Source organism: Pyrus communis, chromosome 8 (genome assembly GCF_041283825.1).
Source record: "Pyrus communis isolate YQ-2024b chromosome 8, ASM4128382v1, whole genome shotgun sequence".
NCBI classification, from domain to species: Eukaryota; Viridiplantae; Streptophyta; class Magnoliopsida; order Rosales; family Rosaceae; genus Pyrus; species Pyrus communis.
The window spans coordinates 20,042,812-20,059,606 of record NC_142572.1 but is presented as its reverse complement, the minus strand read 5'-3'; the positions used below and the strand labels follow the sequence as shown (position 1 = coordinate 20,059,606).

Below are 16,795 nucleotides of genomic sequence, written 5' to 3'. Positions count from 1 at the left end.
ATATAAAGATTGAGAAATTGAACGGTTGTAATTATTGAGTTAATAAAGTTAATATACACGATTCGAAAGAAGAGAGCTATGCGCATTCACCCTGAAGAGAACACAAGTATTCCATATATGTAATTATTCTTGCAAAAGGATGAAGAGAGTTTGAACTCAGGACGTAGTGAGTTGAGAGAATGATCTTCATTCTCATTCGTCAACGGGTCACATTCCTCATTCAGAAAAATAAGGCCCAGCCCAGGTCAGTATCAAACCAATGGCAAGTTGATTTGGCCCAACTAACGGAAAATTACAAGAGTTGTGAGCCCGAAACCTACAACGACTTCAGATCGTTGATTCGAGAAATTGTGGGCCCTGAGGCCCAAAATTTACAAAAACCGGGAATTTGAAGGGCAGGAGGAGACGAGAGGGACTGAATCGCTGAAGGGGTTTTCCGTTCACAGTTTCGAACACAGAGAAACTGCGATTGCAAAAAGTGGTGGCGGAGATGTCTGAGGCGGTGGACGACGAGAGCGTGCGGAAGTTCGTGACGGCTTATTTGAAGAAGAAAGGCTTCAAGCAGGCGGAGAACGCTTTTCAAGAAGAACTAAACAAGAATACCAACAGCTCTTCGTCCCCGATCTCTTTCAATTCCCAATTGGACCCCGACGTCGCCAAGCACATCCTCTCCTTCTCCCAGTAATCTCTCTCCTCCTTCTCTCTCTCTCTCTCTCTCTCTTGTTTTTCTTGCACTTCCATTTCGTATTTTGTTGTTAATTTTCGGGTTCTAAGGGTTATTTGTGATGCTTGCGGGATCTAGCTGCAATTTTGATTTTATGGTCCTGATGTATGGAAAATTGAACTTAGGAGCTGAGTTCTGAGTATTTCTCATTGGAATTTCGATTGGTTTTAGTGGGTCGAGTTTCGGACTTTGGCACTACTAGAATTGGGAATTTCAGAGAGCTAAGAACTAGTTTCCTTTAGGTTAATCGCATTGTCGAGATCTGTTCAGTATGAAGGTCTCCGGATATTATGAAATTAGGGTGTCGTAGTTGAGTATATTCTGTATGGAACAATGGAATTTCGATTCGTGTTTTAGTGGAGGGAGCTTGGAACTTTAGCATGAATAGAATTGAGAACGTTGGAGAGCTGAGAACTAGTTCCCGGAAGGATAAAAGCATGGGCAATATCAGCTCAGTACTAACAAAGGTGTCTTGAGGTCAATGTTCTACAGTATATGTATGGAAACTGTACGAAAAAGAAGATTATAGTATGGAAGTCGAATCATTATTCGATTGATTATGCACTTCAATGTCAGTGTTTCTAAGACGATAGGCAAATCTGAAATAGGAGCATTCGTTTTACGTGGACACGTATATGCTTATGTTTCTGTTTGTTCATTCTAGTGTTTTTGATTCAAGGTTGCTTTTAATTCCTTAGTTGGCATTCTTTGTTTTACAGGTATGAGGAAGGTCCAGCACAGTATCAAGATGGATATGCCAAGTTGAGATCATGGACTTACACTTCACTAGATTTGTACAGGGTAACTTACTTTTTTGAGTTAATTTTTCTATGGATTTTATTTCTTATACTGTAAGGTTTTATATTTTCTGCATATTAAAAATGGCCTTATTTATATATGCAGCATGAGTTGCTTCGCGTTCTCTATCCTGTATTTATTCATTGTTTCATGGATCTGGTTGCTAAAGGTCATATACAAGACGGTATATCTCTTACTTCTTGCCATGTATCGTATAGTTTTATGTGATTATCGTTGATATCTTACTCTCTAGAGGCTTAAACTTCTGAAGTAACTACTTGTCAATGAGTGAACACCTGTTCTTTGTTCATGTTACCAGCTCGGACATTTTTCAATAGCTTCCGTGAAGACCATGAAATGATGCACCTACGAGATCTACAGAAGTTGGAAGGCGTTCTTTCGCCCTCTCATTTGGAGGTGTTTACTCCCACAACACTCTCATTAATGCATTTTTGATTAATGGTTACATCAACACCTTTAAAAAATTTCTCATATTTCTGTTGTTACTCAGGAGATGGAATTTGCTCATTCTCTTAGGCAGAGCAAAGTCAACATAAAGATATGCCAGGTAATATTCTGGTTCTTCTTTTAGTTATTTATGTAGGCCTTGTATATATATAGCTGAGCAACATATTTTTGGGTCAATTATCTTTCCAGTACTCGTATGAGCTTCTGCTGCAGTTTCTACACAAGTCACAATCCACCACAGTGCTTGGGATTATCAATGAGCATATTAACTTCCAAGGTATATTGGTTTGACTTGTGGTTGAAAGGGGGATATGCTGCATAACAAAATATCTAATGTTTAAATTGGTTTTGTAGTTTCTCCTGGACAACCCAGCTCAATTTCCGAAGATGCTGAGGCTGTAACACTTACCGGAAGTAGCCTGGATTCAGCTAATCAGATAAACCAGAAGGAAATACATTGGGGGGTGAGTCAAGAATGCTGATGAGTTACTATATAGTGTGTATGTCAAACTGGTTCTAGTGCTTTAATTGAATTTCTCTGCTGAAAATGAATAAACTTATGTTTGGAAGCTGCATGAAGATTTTTCAAGAATTTTTAATATTACTCATTTTGGTGCATATTGGAAGTATCTTCTTGCTTTTAGAAAGATAAAGTTTCTTTTGCTTTTGCATTACATGTTACCCTAAGCTACGGGTTTATATTTTAATAATCACTTAAAAATATGTTTATTGAAATAAGGCAGGTTTTGTGTAAAACATGCACAAAACATGCCGACACATGTGTACTTCCCTGACTTTATATGTCACTCATATATTTTTTTGTAGTTGCTCGAAGATTCCTTTGAAGAACGCTTGGAAAAGGCTGGGGCCTTAGACTCTGAAAAAGCAGAAGGAGAAAGCAAAGAAGGGGATGGGGATGAGAATAAGGTGCAAATATGTTTTGAAATGCTGTAACAACTTCATAGCTTCAAAGTACAATTACTGAAGTAATGTGTTTGTAACTATTGACTGGTATATCATTGACTTGAAAATCTGTTTTTTTTTTTTTTTTTTTTTTTTTTTTTCAGAAAAAATCAAGTGAAGGAGCTAAACAAGGGTCTTCAAACAAAAAGTTGAAAAAGGACAAGGCTTCTGGTGCAACGGCAAAAACTGCACGCCCTGAGGCAACCCCTGTAACTGCAGTACCAAGAGTCAAACCAGAGCTTACTCTGCCAGTAATGTAGTTTCTGGGATCCCTTCCCCCACCTTTCTTTTGACTTTGGATGTAGCTAATAGTAGAAACTGTATGTTGAGATAAAAAATAGTATTGGTTCCTAATTGTTTAAATGAGACTTATTAAATTTAAACTAGAAGTCAGTAAAGTTGGGATCAATTGGAGTAGATACTTAGCTTGAGTTTTATGAAGAATTTTCAGTTCCATGCAAAGCTATTACATGGATCAAAAGGGAGTTGATTTTGTCAGCTACCAGTACGTAAAGTTGATTGATTTTATTAACTGACAGGTAGTAATTTTGAACATGGATTCATTAGATACTTTTGTTAAATGAAGCCTTTCGCTGCATGTCTGTTCAGGGTCTGGGAATAGGAAATTGTTAGTCCATGCTTGAGATCCAATGCAGGTTATTTACTAATCTTTTGTTGATTGCTTCAGTCCCACAGAGGTTGAACAGTCAATCTTTGAAGACTTGAGAAACCGTGTGCAATTGAGTAGTGCTGCACTGCCATCTGTCAGCTTTTATACATTCATCAACACACACAATGGGTAATTCCCTTAACTGTCTCTGACCAACACTGGGTTCCATTTTATAGTCCATTACTTAGCTTTTTGTTCAACAATTTGTCAGTTTAAACTGTTCGTCTATATCCCATGATGGATCCATGGTTGCTGGTGGATTTTCAGACTCATCGCTGAAGGTTTCATCTTATCTTATTACTTCCTTGTTGTGCATATTGCTCTCCAAGTGTGTGTTAATATTGAAGCATTCTTCAACAGGTATGGGATATGGCAAAGATTGGGCAACAAGGCCTTGATTGTAAGTCTCATAGTAGTTTTTGTGTGACGATTTTTTTTTCTTGTTTGTGAAATATGCAAATATGCAATTATATTGAACTATGCTTGTGCAGCAGCTTTGCAGGGTGAGAATGGTACCACCACTTCAAGTGAACAAGTTTTGTCAAATGGTGGAAAAAAACCATATACCTTGTTTCAGGGTCATTCGGGGCCAGTTTATTCAGCTACATTCAATCCCCTTGGGGATTTTATACTTTCCTCTTCGGCGGACTCAACTGGTATGCTGTCTAAGCTGTTATATATCTCTCTCCCCCTCCCCCTCTCCCTGTCCCATCCCCTCTTTCATACCAATAGACTAGTTGATAACAGTAAGAAACTCCATTGCTATGCTGCAGTTCGGTTGTGGAGCACAAAATTAAATGCAAATCTTGTTTGCTACAAGGGTCATAATTACCCAGTATGGGATGTTCAGGTATTTCTGGTTGAACTTGACATAACCGCAGTAAACTCACGTTTTCTAGCAACAGATTTTAAATCTTGACTTTTGGTCGCATGGGATGCATTTTTGTACTTCTTTATCCACTTCAATCTACCTCTTTTAATTCTACTCTAATGGGAGAGGTTGTCTTATGCAGTTTAGCCCTGTCGGTCATTATTTTGCCAGTGCTTCACACGATCGAACAGCAAGGATTTGGTCTATGGACAGAATACAGCCTTTGAGAATAATGGCTGGGCACTTATCTGATGTTGATGTCAGTAACTCTCTCTCTCTCTCTCTCTCTCTCTCTCTCTCTCTCTCTCTCTTTATGTCTGCATCTGTATTGTTGTATATTTGAAGATGTTCAGTATTTTATTGAATTACTGCCTCTGTAATCCATGCAACCAAATTCTAATGTGTGGATTTTTTTTGTTTTGTTTTAGTGTGTGCAATGGCATGCCAACTGCAACTACGTTGCCACTGGCTCTAGTGATAAAACAGTTAGATTGTGGGACGTACAAACTGGAGAGTGTGTCCGAATATTTATTGGTCACAGGAGTATGGTTTTGTCTCTGGCAATGTCACCTGATGGTCGCTACATGGCATCTGGTGATGAAGACGGCACAATCATGATGTGGGACCTTTCAACTGGGCGCTGTGTTACACCTTTGACGGGTCACACCTCATGCGTATGGACACTTGATTTCAGGTAGATCATCTTTTCTTTCTCTTACCATAGTTTTCCGTTTAGAAAACTGTCTAAAGTATGATTTTGATATGTCAGTGGTGAGGGTTCGCTTCTTGCTTCTGGGTCTGCCGATTGTACTGTAAAACTATGGGACGTAACTGCAAGTACAAAGTTGCCAAGAACTGAAGAAAAGTGAGTTCCTCAACTCTTATTTCGTTCTTATGAGATTCTTTAAACACAGTGATTTCACTAACATTATGGTTTCGATCAGCAAAAGTGGAAATACCAGCAGACTCCGATCATTGAGGACTTTGCCGACCAAGTCTACTCCCGTCTACTCGTTACGGGTAAATGCACAAATTGTCAATAACAGCAACTTATCCATCTTTGCTCAATAATTATAAACAGGTGAGAATTACATTTAATGTTTGTGATTTTGTTCTGGTTGCAGTTTTCTCGAAGAAACCTTCTATTTGCTTCTGGGGTTCTTTCAAAAACTGTATAAAGTTCACTCCGTCTAGGCTTGATCTAACACGAGGAGAGGTCTCGTAACGTGCTGTACAAGTCTCGTGACCGGCCCTTCTCATGCTGCTGTGTGCCAACAGTCGGTAAGGCACCTCGTGTGTCACGACACATTGAGAGATTTTGTGACAGTTAAATGGTGTATGTTTTTATTGTCCCCGGATACATTTTGCATAAATTGTAGTTTCGTACTCGATCCCTTTGCGACAATGGCTCCGAGTAAATGAACAGAACCCTCGACTTTGCGCTCTTATAGTGCAAAATTGATCTTTTCCGCTTGTATGGTTTTCATGCCCCTAAAGTAGGGTTTTAATGGCTCCTACGGTTCCTTGTAAAGAATGATTGTACGAGAAACCATTTGTATTTGTGTTTTTAACCCAACAGTCAGAATATTCATGGTAAATTGGTAATTCACAATCTCCTGATCTCAGACTAAACAAGTAATTTTGAAATTTGAATGAGATTGCGAGAATTTTGGTTTTTTTTTTTTTTTTTTTAAATGGAACCAGCTGGTCGTTTCGCCACGGTCGTCCATCTTTCCAGAGGCTAAAAGATTTATAGAGGCATTTTTAATCTCCCTAGCCACCATGTGAATCGACCTCAGGACGTACTATCTGAAATACAAGATTGAAATTCGTTCTCAACCACTACATGAGTCAAAACAAGAGTCGGATATATATAAGTATCATTCACATTTCACATTCTTAACATATCTTGCATTTACTAATGCACAACGAACAAAAAAGTGAGTCAATATTTTTTGGATTATTTTTCATTCATATATCTTACGTTTACTAATACACAACACAACGAAAGAAAATGTGAGTCCAATATTTGGTATCATTTTCCATTCATGATTTCTTCCATCGTTATATCGTTAAAAAAATGATAAAGGAAATGTCAGAAGTGGGATTTGAACCCACGCCCTCGTTAGAGGACCAGAACTTGAGTCTGGCGCCTTAGACCACTCGGCCATCCTGACTGGATGATGTTGGTGGTTAAGGTACACAATTTTACATATATATCGTTTAACTAAAATTCCAACATCACAAAAGCAGAAGGGAAAAACCAGTGCAAGAATTCATGCATCTCAGTTTAAGCTATAAGTTCCTTTTCTTGCAATTGAATATTAGTTTGTCAATTTTTTTTTACATGTTGGCCCTTAACAACATTGCACTTTACAGAAGGAAAAAAAACATGAATAAAAGGGGTTTTTATAAAAACTTAAAAGTTGTGGAGTGATTTTGGTAAACATGTCGTGAGAAGTGGATGAATAATTGATTGAAATACCTTTCTGAAACGTAGTGGAGAATGCATTTTAAAGGTAGAGCGAAGAACTGTAACTATCATAACTACTTAAGCAGGTCTATGAACACTAAAAAAATATACTAATTAGAGAACGAAATGCACGAACTACCTTCATTCCCCTAGAGTTGTTTGTTTTTCCGATTAACTTGGCGCTTGTCTATTTAGCCCTAATTGATTTGGTTTCTGAGAGCACTGACAGGGCTGAACTCGTAACAAGACCAAATTCTTTTTAGATAATCAAGGGTAAAACTTGACCCAACAGGATCCTCTTCGGATCCTTTTGATGAGGATCTTGAGGATCTGTAAATCATGTCTGTTCATTATATATCGTACGGTTAAATTTTGTCAAGTACTGTTTGTATTTAATTTTAAATAAAAATATTTAAAATGATTTTTTACCAGACGATGTACAATAAACGGATCACAGGGATCCTCATAAAGAGGATCCGGATTCAAAACTTGACATCGCATCCTAAAATCTTAATAAATAACAGTAAAAGGACAGTACTTGGCCATAGTAAAATATGCACCCAAGGAACTTTTGGCACCATGAAATGCACCAGTTTCTCTGACCAAACAGAAAACACTTGCCGCGAACAGCAGCGATAAAACGACCAGTACATGCAATCGGCCATGATACATACATGACTAAGCTCATAATTTTGGACAAAGCAGGTATTTTCTCACTCCAATGCAATCAATAACGTCCATTTAACAGCATAGTTGGTGAGATACAAGCTTAACGGAGTTTCTGAATTGATCTAAAACCAGAAACCCTACACAAGGTGATATTCGGATGAAGTAAAAAACGAAGAGACAACCATTATCAAAGGGGAGAAAAGAAGAAGTCGCCATATATATATACTCAGCAAGGGAAAATTTCTGCATACCATATTTCCATATACTTGTATGAAAAAACCATTCCCAGAATTAATTTTCTTCAAAAGTAAAAAAGAACATACATACAATGATTTTTCCATTAAAGCCTTGTACAAAAAGGCATCTACCACTAAATAATAATTGAAATTTGTAAGAGGATTAACCGTATGAAGAGGGCAATTCGTGTCGGTCTTTACGAAGGCTTCCAAAAATATGGGAAAGCACTTACTGGTTGAACTCCACGCTCTCCAAACCTACACAAGGTGTAGCGAATCCAGATCCTCCGCTGAAATAAACAAAAGGGGGGCTCCATTATCGCAGACATATCTCCCCATGGCCATCCGCAGTGAAAGAGAATAGCTGAGCTCCAACACTAACGCCATATGGGGATGATGAACTCAAAAGCAACGTCCAACAGGCAGATGTGATATATTATATACTATGACGATGAATCAATAGTATCCTGCAAATTTTCACAAGAATTTGGATTATTTAAATATACGTGTGTATATCAGCTCCTGATCAAAACCTTAGCAAAAACCTAAATACACTATAACAACCAATCATCAAAGAAAAGGTCTCATCTACAAGGGGGAATCACACATGAATATAGAGCAGAAGCAGGCTTAAACTTTATATGTTTGACGGAAGATATACTTGAATGAAACTCTGAAAGATAATAAATAATGTTTTAACAATTTATAACTCCTGCAGACACAACCTCGTAAGTGATTCCAAAGTTTCGTTTCCATATACGCGATACATAAGTATATATTTCACGCCATCTCCCCTCACGAATATGGTTGACCTAAAAATACCAAACTTACCGGTTGATGTTTATGATCTTTCAACGAATTCATGATAGACTGAGATTCACCAATTGATTTAGAAATAAGCAAAGAAATTCTAGGTCTTATAACAAAGCTCTTTCTCATTAAAACTAAATCAGTATTTACATCTGAAGTAAGGTAGACTTTATATATTTATGTACTTTCCTAAATGACATAATTAAGAATTACACAACATTCTAAACTAACACAGCTGTAGTTGAACAGACACCACATCAGTATGAATTATGCTGATGTGGCATCAGGCTATCTGCCCTCAATCTCATACTATAGGACTCTCTCTATCAAGAGTTTGTTTCTAAGATATATAAGAACTGTGGAGAATGCAGTACTTGTCATTATGTATTCAAGTTGTTCAGAGGAAAAACGTGATGAACTCTTAGATCTTGACACTGAACTCTTTCGCAAATGAAATGCACATCAATCGTGTTTAGTATGACTATGGAACACTGGATTACGAGCCAGCGAGATGGAAGCTAGATAGCTAGGTTTCAAATCTTGAGTATTGTCAGTTAAAAAAAAAATTTGGACAATATTTAATATTAATTGTAACCATTATACTAATCTACCAATAATTCATAACTCATGAATAAAGTTCAACGAAGATTTTACTTTAACCATACAAAAAGGACTATGTTTGAAATTTTATCAAGCTATTAAACTCCTAACTAGAATTTGTAAGCAACTAAACATGATATGCGCTTCTGGACTTCAGTATAAAATGTATATGATAACGACCAACTTAAACTTATTTTGAGGACACAGGTACATACGTTCTTTCGTTCTTCACCAAAATGAAACAATGACCAGCACAAGAAAATCAATCAAAATATCATGAAATGATGAGTATAGTTCAATTAGAAATGTCCTTACCATATGCTATTGATTCCAAATCCACTAATTTTCACTAGGTGAATTGCTTGAGGACCCTATGAAGAGTAAAGCACGAATATTTTTTATGTTCTAACAATAATGGATTTTTTGTTGGAATCCCACATCGATGGGGAAAGCATGTGGGATTCCAACAAAGGTGGCTTTAAATATGATTACTCTACTCTAATTAATACCAAGGTTTTTTGTGGTAAAACCTCTCACCTGACGGATTGGGCAGGTGGTAAAGTTGAGGACAGTATCGATGTCGTTAGAGTGGGACCCCCGAACCCGTTGATCTAAAAATAAAATTCCCACGGTTATAGGTTTGTGCAAGCCAAAGGCTTGTCACCAGGAAGTATGGACTTGGAAACAAGCTTGGACTCTTAACATAGAGCCGAGCCAGCCTCTGAGTTCTTAAGAGACACTTCCTAAAAAAATTGAAAACAAGTCTGGACTCTATTGGAGCCAACCTCTGAGTTTCAATTGTCAATGCCACTAAATGGGATTACACGTGAGGGGGAGTGTTGGAATCCTACATCGGTGGGGGAAGTCAATAAGGGTGGCTTTAAATATGATTACCTTAGTCTAACTAATAACGAGGCCTTTTATGGTAAAACCACAGATTGGGCAAGTGGTAAAGTTAGGAACATTATTGATGTCATTAGAGTGAAACCTCTTAGGCCCCTCGATCTAAAAACAATTTTGAACAATTTTGAAAGATATAGATAATCATCAACATCGATCACATTAACCACACAACAAACAAGCAAATAGAACAAAAGATCAGATGGAGATACAGTCTCTTAATCTTTCCAAGGTATGTGGAGCTTTCCATTTTTGTTTACTTGGTGGGATTGCTGAAAAACGTCCCCAAAATTTCACTTCTGCTTCTCACATCTCACATCAGTAAGTACTGATGGAACACCGCAGCAACATTATGGTCCGATCACAGACAATAAAGTGGTCACCACGGACAATGTATGTGGTGGTTGTTAATCCCAGCGCATGCATGCATGCAGTACTACAAAGTTCCAACCCCCAAGCTTGGACCTTGATGCCAGTATCATGTGATTGAGATGGTAAGCCATTTAGTACACGAGGAACACAACAAACTCAATCTGAAGCGATGCCAAAGCAACTTTTTCTCTTCTATTTGTACTTTCGAAAGATAAGGCTGAAGCCATCTTTAATTGGCTTACCAATCACATGAATTAAAAGGGTATTGTTCCTCCTAGCTAGACTTGTCAAAAAAAAGCTCATGTTGCTCAGTTTAGTGAATCTGGACCACAAAATTTAACAAAAAAACAGCATGAGCAAGATCTGTATGTACCTTCTCCTAACATAAGAATCTTATGAACACCATCAAAAGCCTAACAGTACCTCACATTCACATGCAAGTTAGTTATATCCCGTATGCGTATTTGCTGGAATAATTTGTTGACTTATGCCTTCATAACATCGAAGAAACGTACTGAGAATGGGATGTGGCTAGTGTTTGATATGTAGAACCTATATAGAATAATATTTTGTACGTGTGGCCACACACAAGTGTACATGCTAGATAAATGAAAAACCAAATACAATGAGTTAGATGTTAAAAATCAATTGCATTGCATGCATATCAACTTACAGGAATGTCGATGGAAAAAGGAAGAAGGACCACAAAAAGTCTAGATTCTATAGATACATGAAAAAGTAATAGCAAAAAAAATTGCTAAACAAATGTAATGAGAAATTACAACACACAGTCACACAAATTAACTAACTAAATGGTTACTAATTTATAATCGTAACCAGTAACCATACAAGAAATAGTACAATTTTGGGCATGAATCAATGTTAAGCCACAAAAAATGGCTTCAATTGTATAGCAACTTCAGACTCAAAGTGAAATTCATGCTATAAGGAATACATGACATGCAATTCTAAAATTAATATAAGATCAATCCATGCTTCAAAACTTACTAGTCTATCACAGTCATTATTGTTTGCTAACAGCGCATTCCATTTTGAATAAAAAAACCAGTTTGTGGACATATATGAAATAAATTTCACTGCAAGATAAAAGCAAATATTGAAATTATTCATGTTACTGCAGTATGCATTAAGATCCAGTATTTAATTGGGTTAGAAATACTTACCAGCAGCGTCTAATTAGAGACACAAGTCTAAAAATAAAATCCAAATAAATATATGTATGCCATAGATCAAATAGATGAAAATATATACATAAATTTCGGTGCAAGAAATGAACCACCAGATGATTTTGATCATTCCGAAAGCAAATTCATACCTGCTAAGTTTTCATCTGATGAAACTTGAAAGATATAGCTCCATACACAAGCCCAAAAAAAGGAAGAAAATACTTTCAACTTGACAATGGGTGGACCGTTGTATCAATCCATAAACCTTACCTGCAAAATCAACCAAACAAACAAGAGACAGATAACAAAACCATAGTCGTTTTATCTTCGATCATCATATTAAATCACAATAGAATTATAAGAACTATATGCATTCACTGATGATATTTTCAAAGATAATGGGTGTGAAATTAACTAACTAGCTGGTTTAAAATAAAATTTTGTAATCAATAGTAAAGCAAGCAAATCAACCCTACTCAGGCTGCTAAATAGGGTTCTACAGAAATCCATTAATTAAACCAAATAACAAAAAAGGTCCAAACAAAGAACCAGTTTCCAAGTAAGAATCGCATGCGTATGAATTTAAAAAGGGATCAAAATTACCAATTTTTGGACTACATCAGGGTTTCAAGATGACGAGTGAGGAAGGAAGGGAGAGAAAGGGAGGACCATACTAATACCAGAGAGCGTGAATGATGGTCCCGTACTAATGCTATGCTTGATAACCTGGTTTTTGCCGCTAATTTCGCACAGTAAACAGATATATCCACATTCTTATATATAAAACAATATCAAAAGTCACGCTCTCATTTCACCAGTTTCTGATAAGATAACATAAAATAATTGATATAATATACATATAATCACTTACCGATTTCAAGAGAGTAACAGGAGCATGCTTTCTTAGCTACGCTAGGCTTAGGGATTCAGTTTACTTTGAAGTCTGAATTCCCTTTTGAGCAGTTAATTAAGCACCATAAATAAAAGATTTTGAGAGAGAGAGAGAGAAGAGAGGGGAACTGGTGAAATAAATTAAAGAGAAAGACCAGAAGAAGGATGGGGATGAGAAGGAAAAAATGAAGAACTTGATATTAATCCGGCAGTGGAAATGGGGAAGCTGACAGACAGAGACATGAGCACGCAAAAGCAATGGCATACGCTTTATGGCAAGTGCCTCTGTGTGCTCACTCTCTTCTGTCAATTTCTACCCTAAGTCCCAACCAAATTAACACTCACCACAATAATATAACTACCCAATTGCCAATTTCTTTTGATTAATAAGAAGAAAAACTTTGTGCAGAAAGAAAAACTTGAAAGCAAAAAAGTAATGAAAAGACTGATTGAAACGGGTCAGATCTGAGAACCCAGGAAGAAAGAAAAATAAAACCCATATAAGGAAAGATACCAAAATGTCAGAAAAATCTACGAGTAATACTATTTTGGTGTAAAATAAATTTAGGGTTTCGCTCAATGGCAAAAAATAAAAGACAAAACGAAGAAAAAATGGGAGCAACCTCCACAAACCCCAATACCAAAAGAAGCTGTACTGCTGCTTTGTACTACCCTCTCTCTCTCTCTCTCTCTCTCTCTCTCTCTCTCTCTCTCTCTCTCTGTTACTGTCTGTCTCTCTCTCTCTTCATTGACTGTTCTTATTTATGACCTTATCTCCTCCCTGCCTTTCTCTTTTTCTCTCTCTATCATGCAGAACGGGACGTCCAGGTGTCCGTAACACGTAGCCAGAGAAGTGACCTGAGTGAATCCACAGTGCGGGAACGGCGAAACCCAGAACGGTCAAATAAGGGAAATCCTCAAGAATTTGATGTTTTTTAAAAGTTTGTGGTGGGGAGGTGGGAGGAGAGGATGACAGAGGGATATATGAGTTGATTGGTTTTTTGGGAAGACAATTCTATTTAGACAAATAAAGCTTTTTTGAGAAAAAAGGAAAACAAAGTCTGAGATTAACCTAAAGATTAACCGAGAGACAGAGACGATTCTTGATTAGTATTTTTGTGTGTTGAGATGAATAATTGGTTGGCTGAGATTGTTTCAGAGTACGTGTAACACGTGTCCTTTACAACACATGGGTGGGGTGAGAGTTTTCTGACTGCGTCTGTTACACCATTACATAATATGTTATAATACTGTCATGTAATATTATTATCACGTATTACAGTATAATTGATATAGTTGATATTTTATTTTAAAAACTTAATTGGAATTTATGGAGTGTTGCCGATTCATATGCATAAATAAATATGAATTGGAAACACTTATGACAATTATCAACTATGTTTAAAAGAGTAATGCAATTGATAGAGATTAATGTCAATGCATGTATGTCTCCCGCTGTTTCACACCTTGAGAAACGACAGTAGTAAGGGTGATGAAATACAGCAGACACCAAAACGCAAAAGCCGAAAATAAAATACAGCAAGAAGACATGAATAAAACCAGATCTCGCTAGCGAAAACAATACAAGAAAAGCCGAAATGACTATGTGAGAAACCCCAATCAGTCTCTATTGCAAAAATTCGACATAAAATTAGGAGCTGGATCCCAACAAGAAAACCTTGATCATATAGCACCATGGTTTGACAATGCATCCGCTGCAATTAAGCAATGTAATGTGTTTAAACTTTAGCACCTATCACTATTTGATATTGGTGTTAAAAAGCCACCATGGCGTTCCACATATTGATACAAGTTCTTAATAAAAAGCTTTGATAGGGCAGGATAATTACGTGACTGCTTAAAACATAGGATTTCTGTAGATTGGTTTAACCTCAGGGCTATCCACTATCCTAGTGAGGCAATTTTACTGAAGTTGGTTTCAACACACTTAGGGTTTGTTTGGAACTGTTTTTTTTTTAATATTTTTAAAACAAATCTTTAATAAAAATATAAATAGATTTTACTTTTTAAAAACATTTTCTTTAAAATTATTTTTAATCATTTTAAAGCATTTTTAAAGAAGCCCGAAATAATTTGTAGCCATTGATTGATATGACTTGGAGTTTGAGTATGAAACCAGCCGTATTCCCTGCCGTCAGATTGCAATGATGGTAGGGTGAGGTACTCTGGACGGGTGTCTTCTTGGAAGTTGGGGTGAGTGGCTGATAAGACTGCGCCATCGAGGGAGACAAACTCCCTACCTTTGGTGCTTTTCCCTTCTTTGCCATGCCAACCGCCCAGGTCCACCATTCACTGTAGCCCTTCCCGAGGGCAATATTGTCAAACAATTGCATAAAACCCTACCCTTCCTACTCCTTTGCTTTCCGGCTTCTGCTGTTTGCCGACACATGCCTGTATGATTCTTAATCGAATGCAAAGCGTGATTCGCATCTATCAAGAATACAACTAATCAAATATAATGATCATTGTAACAAATTGAATATAAATGTTAAATTCTCTTCTTTTTTAATAGATATGTCAAATATTTATTTTATTACTTTATTAGGCCTAGAGTTATACTAACTATTAAAAATAATCAAAATTAATTCTAGTTTTTATTTTATTGGTTGTTAATGGAATTTATGTATTAAAAAATTCAATTAAATACATTTGACTCCTTTATTTCTTTTAATTCTATTTGGTATATTTGAGATGTTCTTTGAAGATGGTCTAAATGATCAATCAAGCACTAACTACTGTCTTTATCAAATTTAAACAGAGATTATACTTCTAGATCCAGATAAATATGGCTCCCCATTTCTCTATTTATCTGTTTAAATTTATTTGTTACCTATTTACTGTACTTTCTACTTACAATGAATAATTACTATACTCTCTACTTGCGATGGTAATTATTCAAATTATAAACCACAATATAAAAATTTTCTTTTAAATAATAAAATTTAACATCATTTAGTCATCGAAATCAAGTGTATAAAACTCTATAGTCAAAATTAATAGAAGTATCTGAATCGTCTACTTAATTTGCTACAATTGATTCATTGAATTTTAATTGATTTTCTATTAAAGTAAATTTTACCAAGTGTTTTATAATATGAATTATTTTGATCACAAGCAAAAAATTATGTGTATTGACCACGAACTATTTTGAGAAGCAGTTCCTTCATAATTTGTGGAGTCAAGTATCTTAGTTCTATACTTGAGGTTTTTAACTTTTAGATTCATAGTTAATTAAAGATGCATAAAATTAATAAAAGTAGTCGAATCGTCTACCTAATCTGCTACAATTGAATTGTTAAATTTTAATTGATTTTCTATTAAAAAAAGGGTGATCTGCCCATTTAGTCCATAAACTATCACTTAGTGAAAATTAGGTCTCTGAATTATTTTTCAGTAAAATAAGTTTCTAAATTCATTAAAAATTGCTAATTTCATCATTACTATTATATTCAAAGCTATTTTATCCAATTTATTGTTAACTTAAGTCACTTTACACACTTTAGAGTATAATATCGTCATTTTCTCGTCTATAAGCCCTTAACATTTCATATAGGTTGCGAATCTACATCCAATTTACCCTCCAAAGTTAACTCCAAACACTATTTCTTTATGAAAATTTTTCAATGTGTATCACATGCAAGAAACATGATTCAAATTGACAAAAAATTGAATACAGTAAATTCGAATCTAATATTAGGGATGTAATTAGCAGATTTTTATAATTTAAGAACTGATTTTTCTGAAAAAATAGTTTAGGGACCTAATTTTCATTGAAGTGATAATTTAGGAACTAAGTTGACAATTTACCCTAAACAAATTTACAAAGTATTTTATAATATAAATCATTCCAATCACAAGTAAGAAATTCTACGTATTGGTCAAGAACTATTTTGAAGATGAGTTCCTCTCTAGTTTGTGGAGCCAAGAATCTTAATTTGTTCTAAACTTGAGGTTTTTAACTTTTAGATTCACACTTAATTAAAGATACATTAACTAAAAGCTACTACAACAACAAACAATAAAGCCTTTTTCTACTAAATGGGTTTGATTGTATGAATCTTAGAATGTCATTGCACTCGGTTGTGTGCTACGTCTTCCGTTAGATCCAAGTACTCTAAGTATTTTCTTAGAGTCTCTTCCAA

The 16,795-nt window shown here is 35.9% G+C and overlaps 1 protein-coding gene, 1 long non-coding RNA gene and 1 other non-coding gene across 5 annotated transcripts; 1 reads left to right on the top strand and 2 right to left on the bottom strand.

Annotated features, from left to right (window-relative positions):
• Positions 1 to 387: 387 nt before the first annotated feature.
• LOC137717629 (transcription initiation factor TFIID subunit 5) lies at positions 388 to 6,106 on the top strand. Of its 2 annotated transcripts, none has more exons than XM_068457048.2 (19): positions 388 to 681; positions 1,444 to 1,525; positions 1,628 to 1,706; positions 1,842 to 1,939; positions 2,034 to 2,090; positions 2,180 to 2,267; positions 2,345 to 2,454; positions 2,816 to 2,917; positions 3,058 to 3,209; positions 3,642 to 3,752; positions 3,835 to 3,904; positions 3,984 to 4,023; positions 4,115 to 4,279; positions 4,397 to 4,473; positions 4,637 to 4,753; positions 4,923 to 5,188; positions 5,264 to 5,359; positions 5,439 to 5,514; positions 5,619 to 6,106. In XM_068457048.2, exons 1-19 carry the CDS (start codon positions 491 to 493, stop codon positions 5,670 to 5,672), a joined length of 2,031 nt encoding a protein of 676 aa, XP_068313149.2. In that variant the 5' UTR covers positions 388 to 490; the 3' UTR covers positions 5,673 to 6,106. The 2 variants fall into 2 exon arrangements, with proteins under 2 accessions (XP_068313149.2, XP_068313150.2); XM_068457049.2 differs by having other exon boundaries at positions 392 to 681; positions 4,118 to 4,279.
• Positions 6,107 to 6,587: 481 nt separating this feature from the next.
• TRNAL-CAA (transfer RNA leucine (anticodon CAA)) lies at positions 6,588 to 6,671 on the bottom strand. The gene has a single exon. It is a non-coding gene; the product is annotated as a tRNA-Leu (tRNA).
• Positions 6,672 to 7,876: 1,205 nt separating this feature from the next.
• On the bottom strand, positions 7,877 to 13,794 carry LOC148695293 (uncharacterized). Of its 2 annotated transcripts, XR_015965093.1 has the most exons (3): positions 12,345 to 13,772; positions 11,891 to 12,011; positions 7,877 to 8,339 (listed from the first exon to the last, which is right to left on the bottom strand). It is a non-coding gene; the product is annotated as an uncharacterized LOC148695293 (long non-coding RNA). The 2 variants fall into 2 exon arrangements; XR_015965092.1 differs by having other exon boundaries at positions 11,891 to 13,794.
• Between the last annotated feature and the right edge of the window lie 3,001 nt (positions 13,795 to 16,795).

What these genes read in the sequence shown, in the direction of transcription:
- LOC137717629 (XM_068457048.2), top strand. Translation starts at nt 491, where the DNA reads ATGTCTGAGGCGGTGGACGACGAGAGCGTGCGGAAGTTCGTGACGGCT. An exon ending in TCAACATAAAGATATGCCAG is followed by an intron (nt 2,091 to 2,179) that starts GTAATATTCTGG and finishes TTATCTTTCCAG; the next exon opens with TACTCGTATGAGCTTCTGCT. An exon ending in AGAAGGAAATACATTGGGGG is followed by an intron (nt 2,455 to 2,815) that starts GTGAGTCAAGAA and finishes ATTTTTTTGTAG; the next exon opens with TTGCTCGAAGATTCCTTTGA.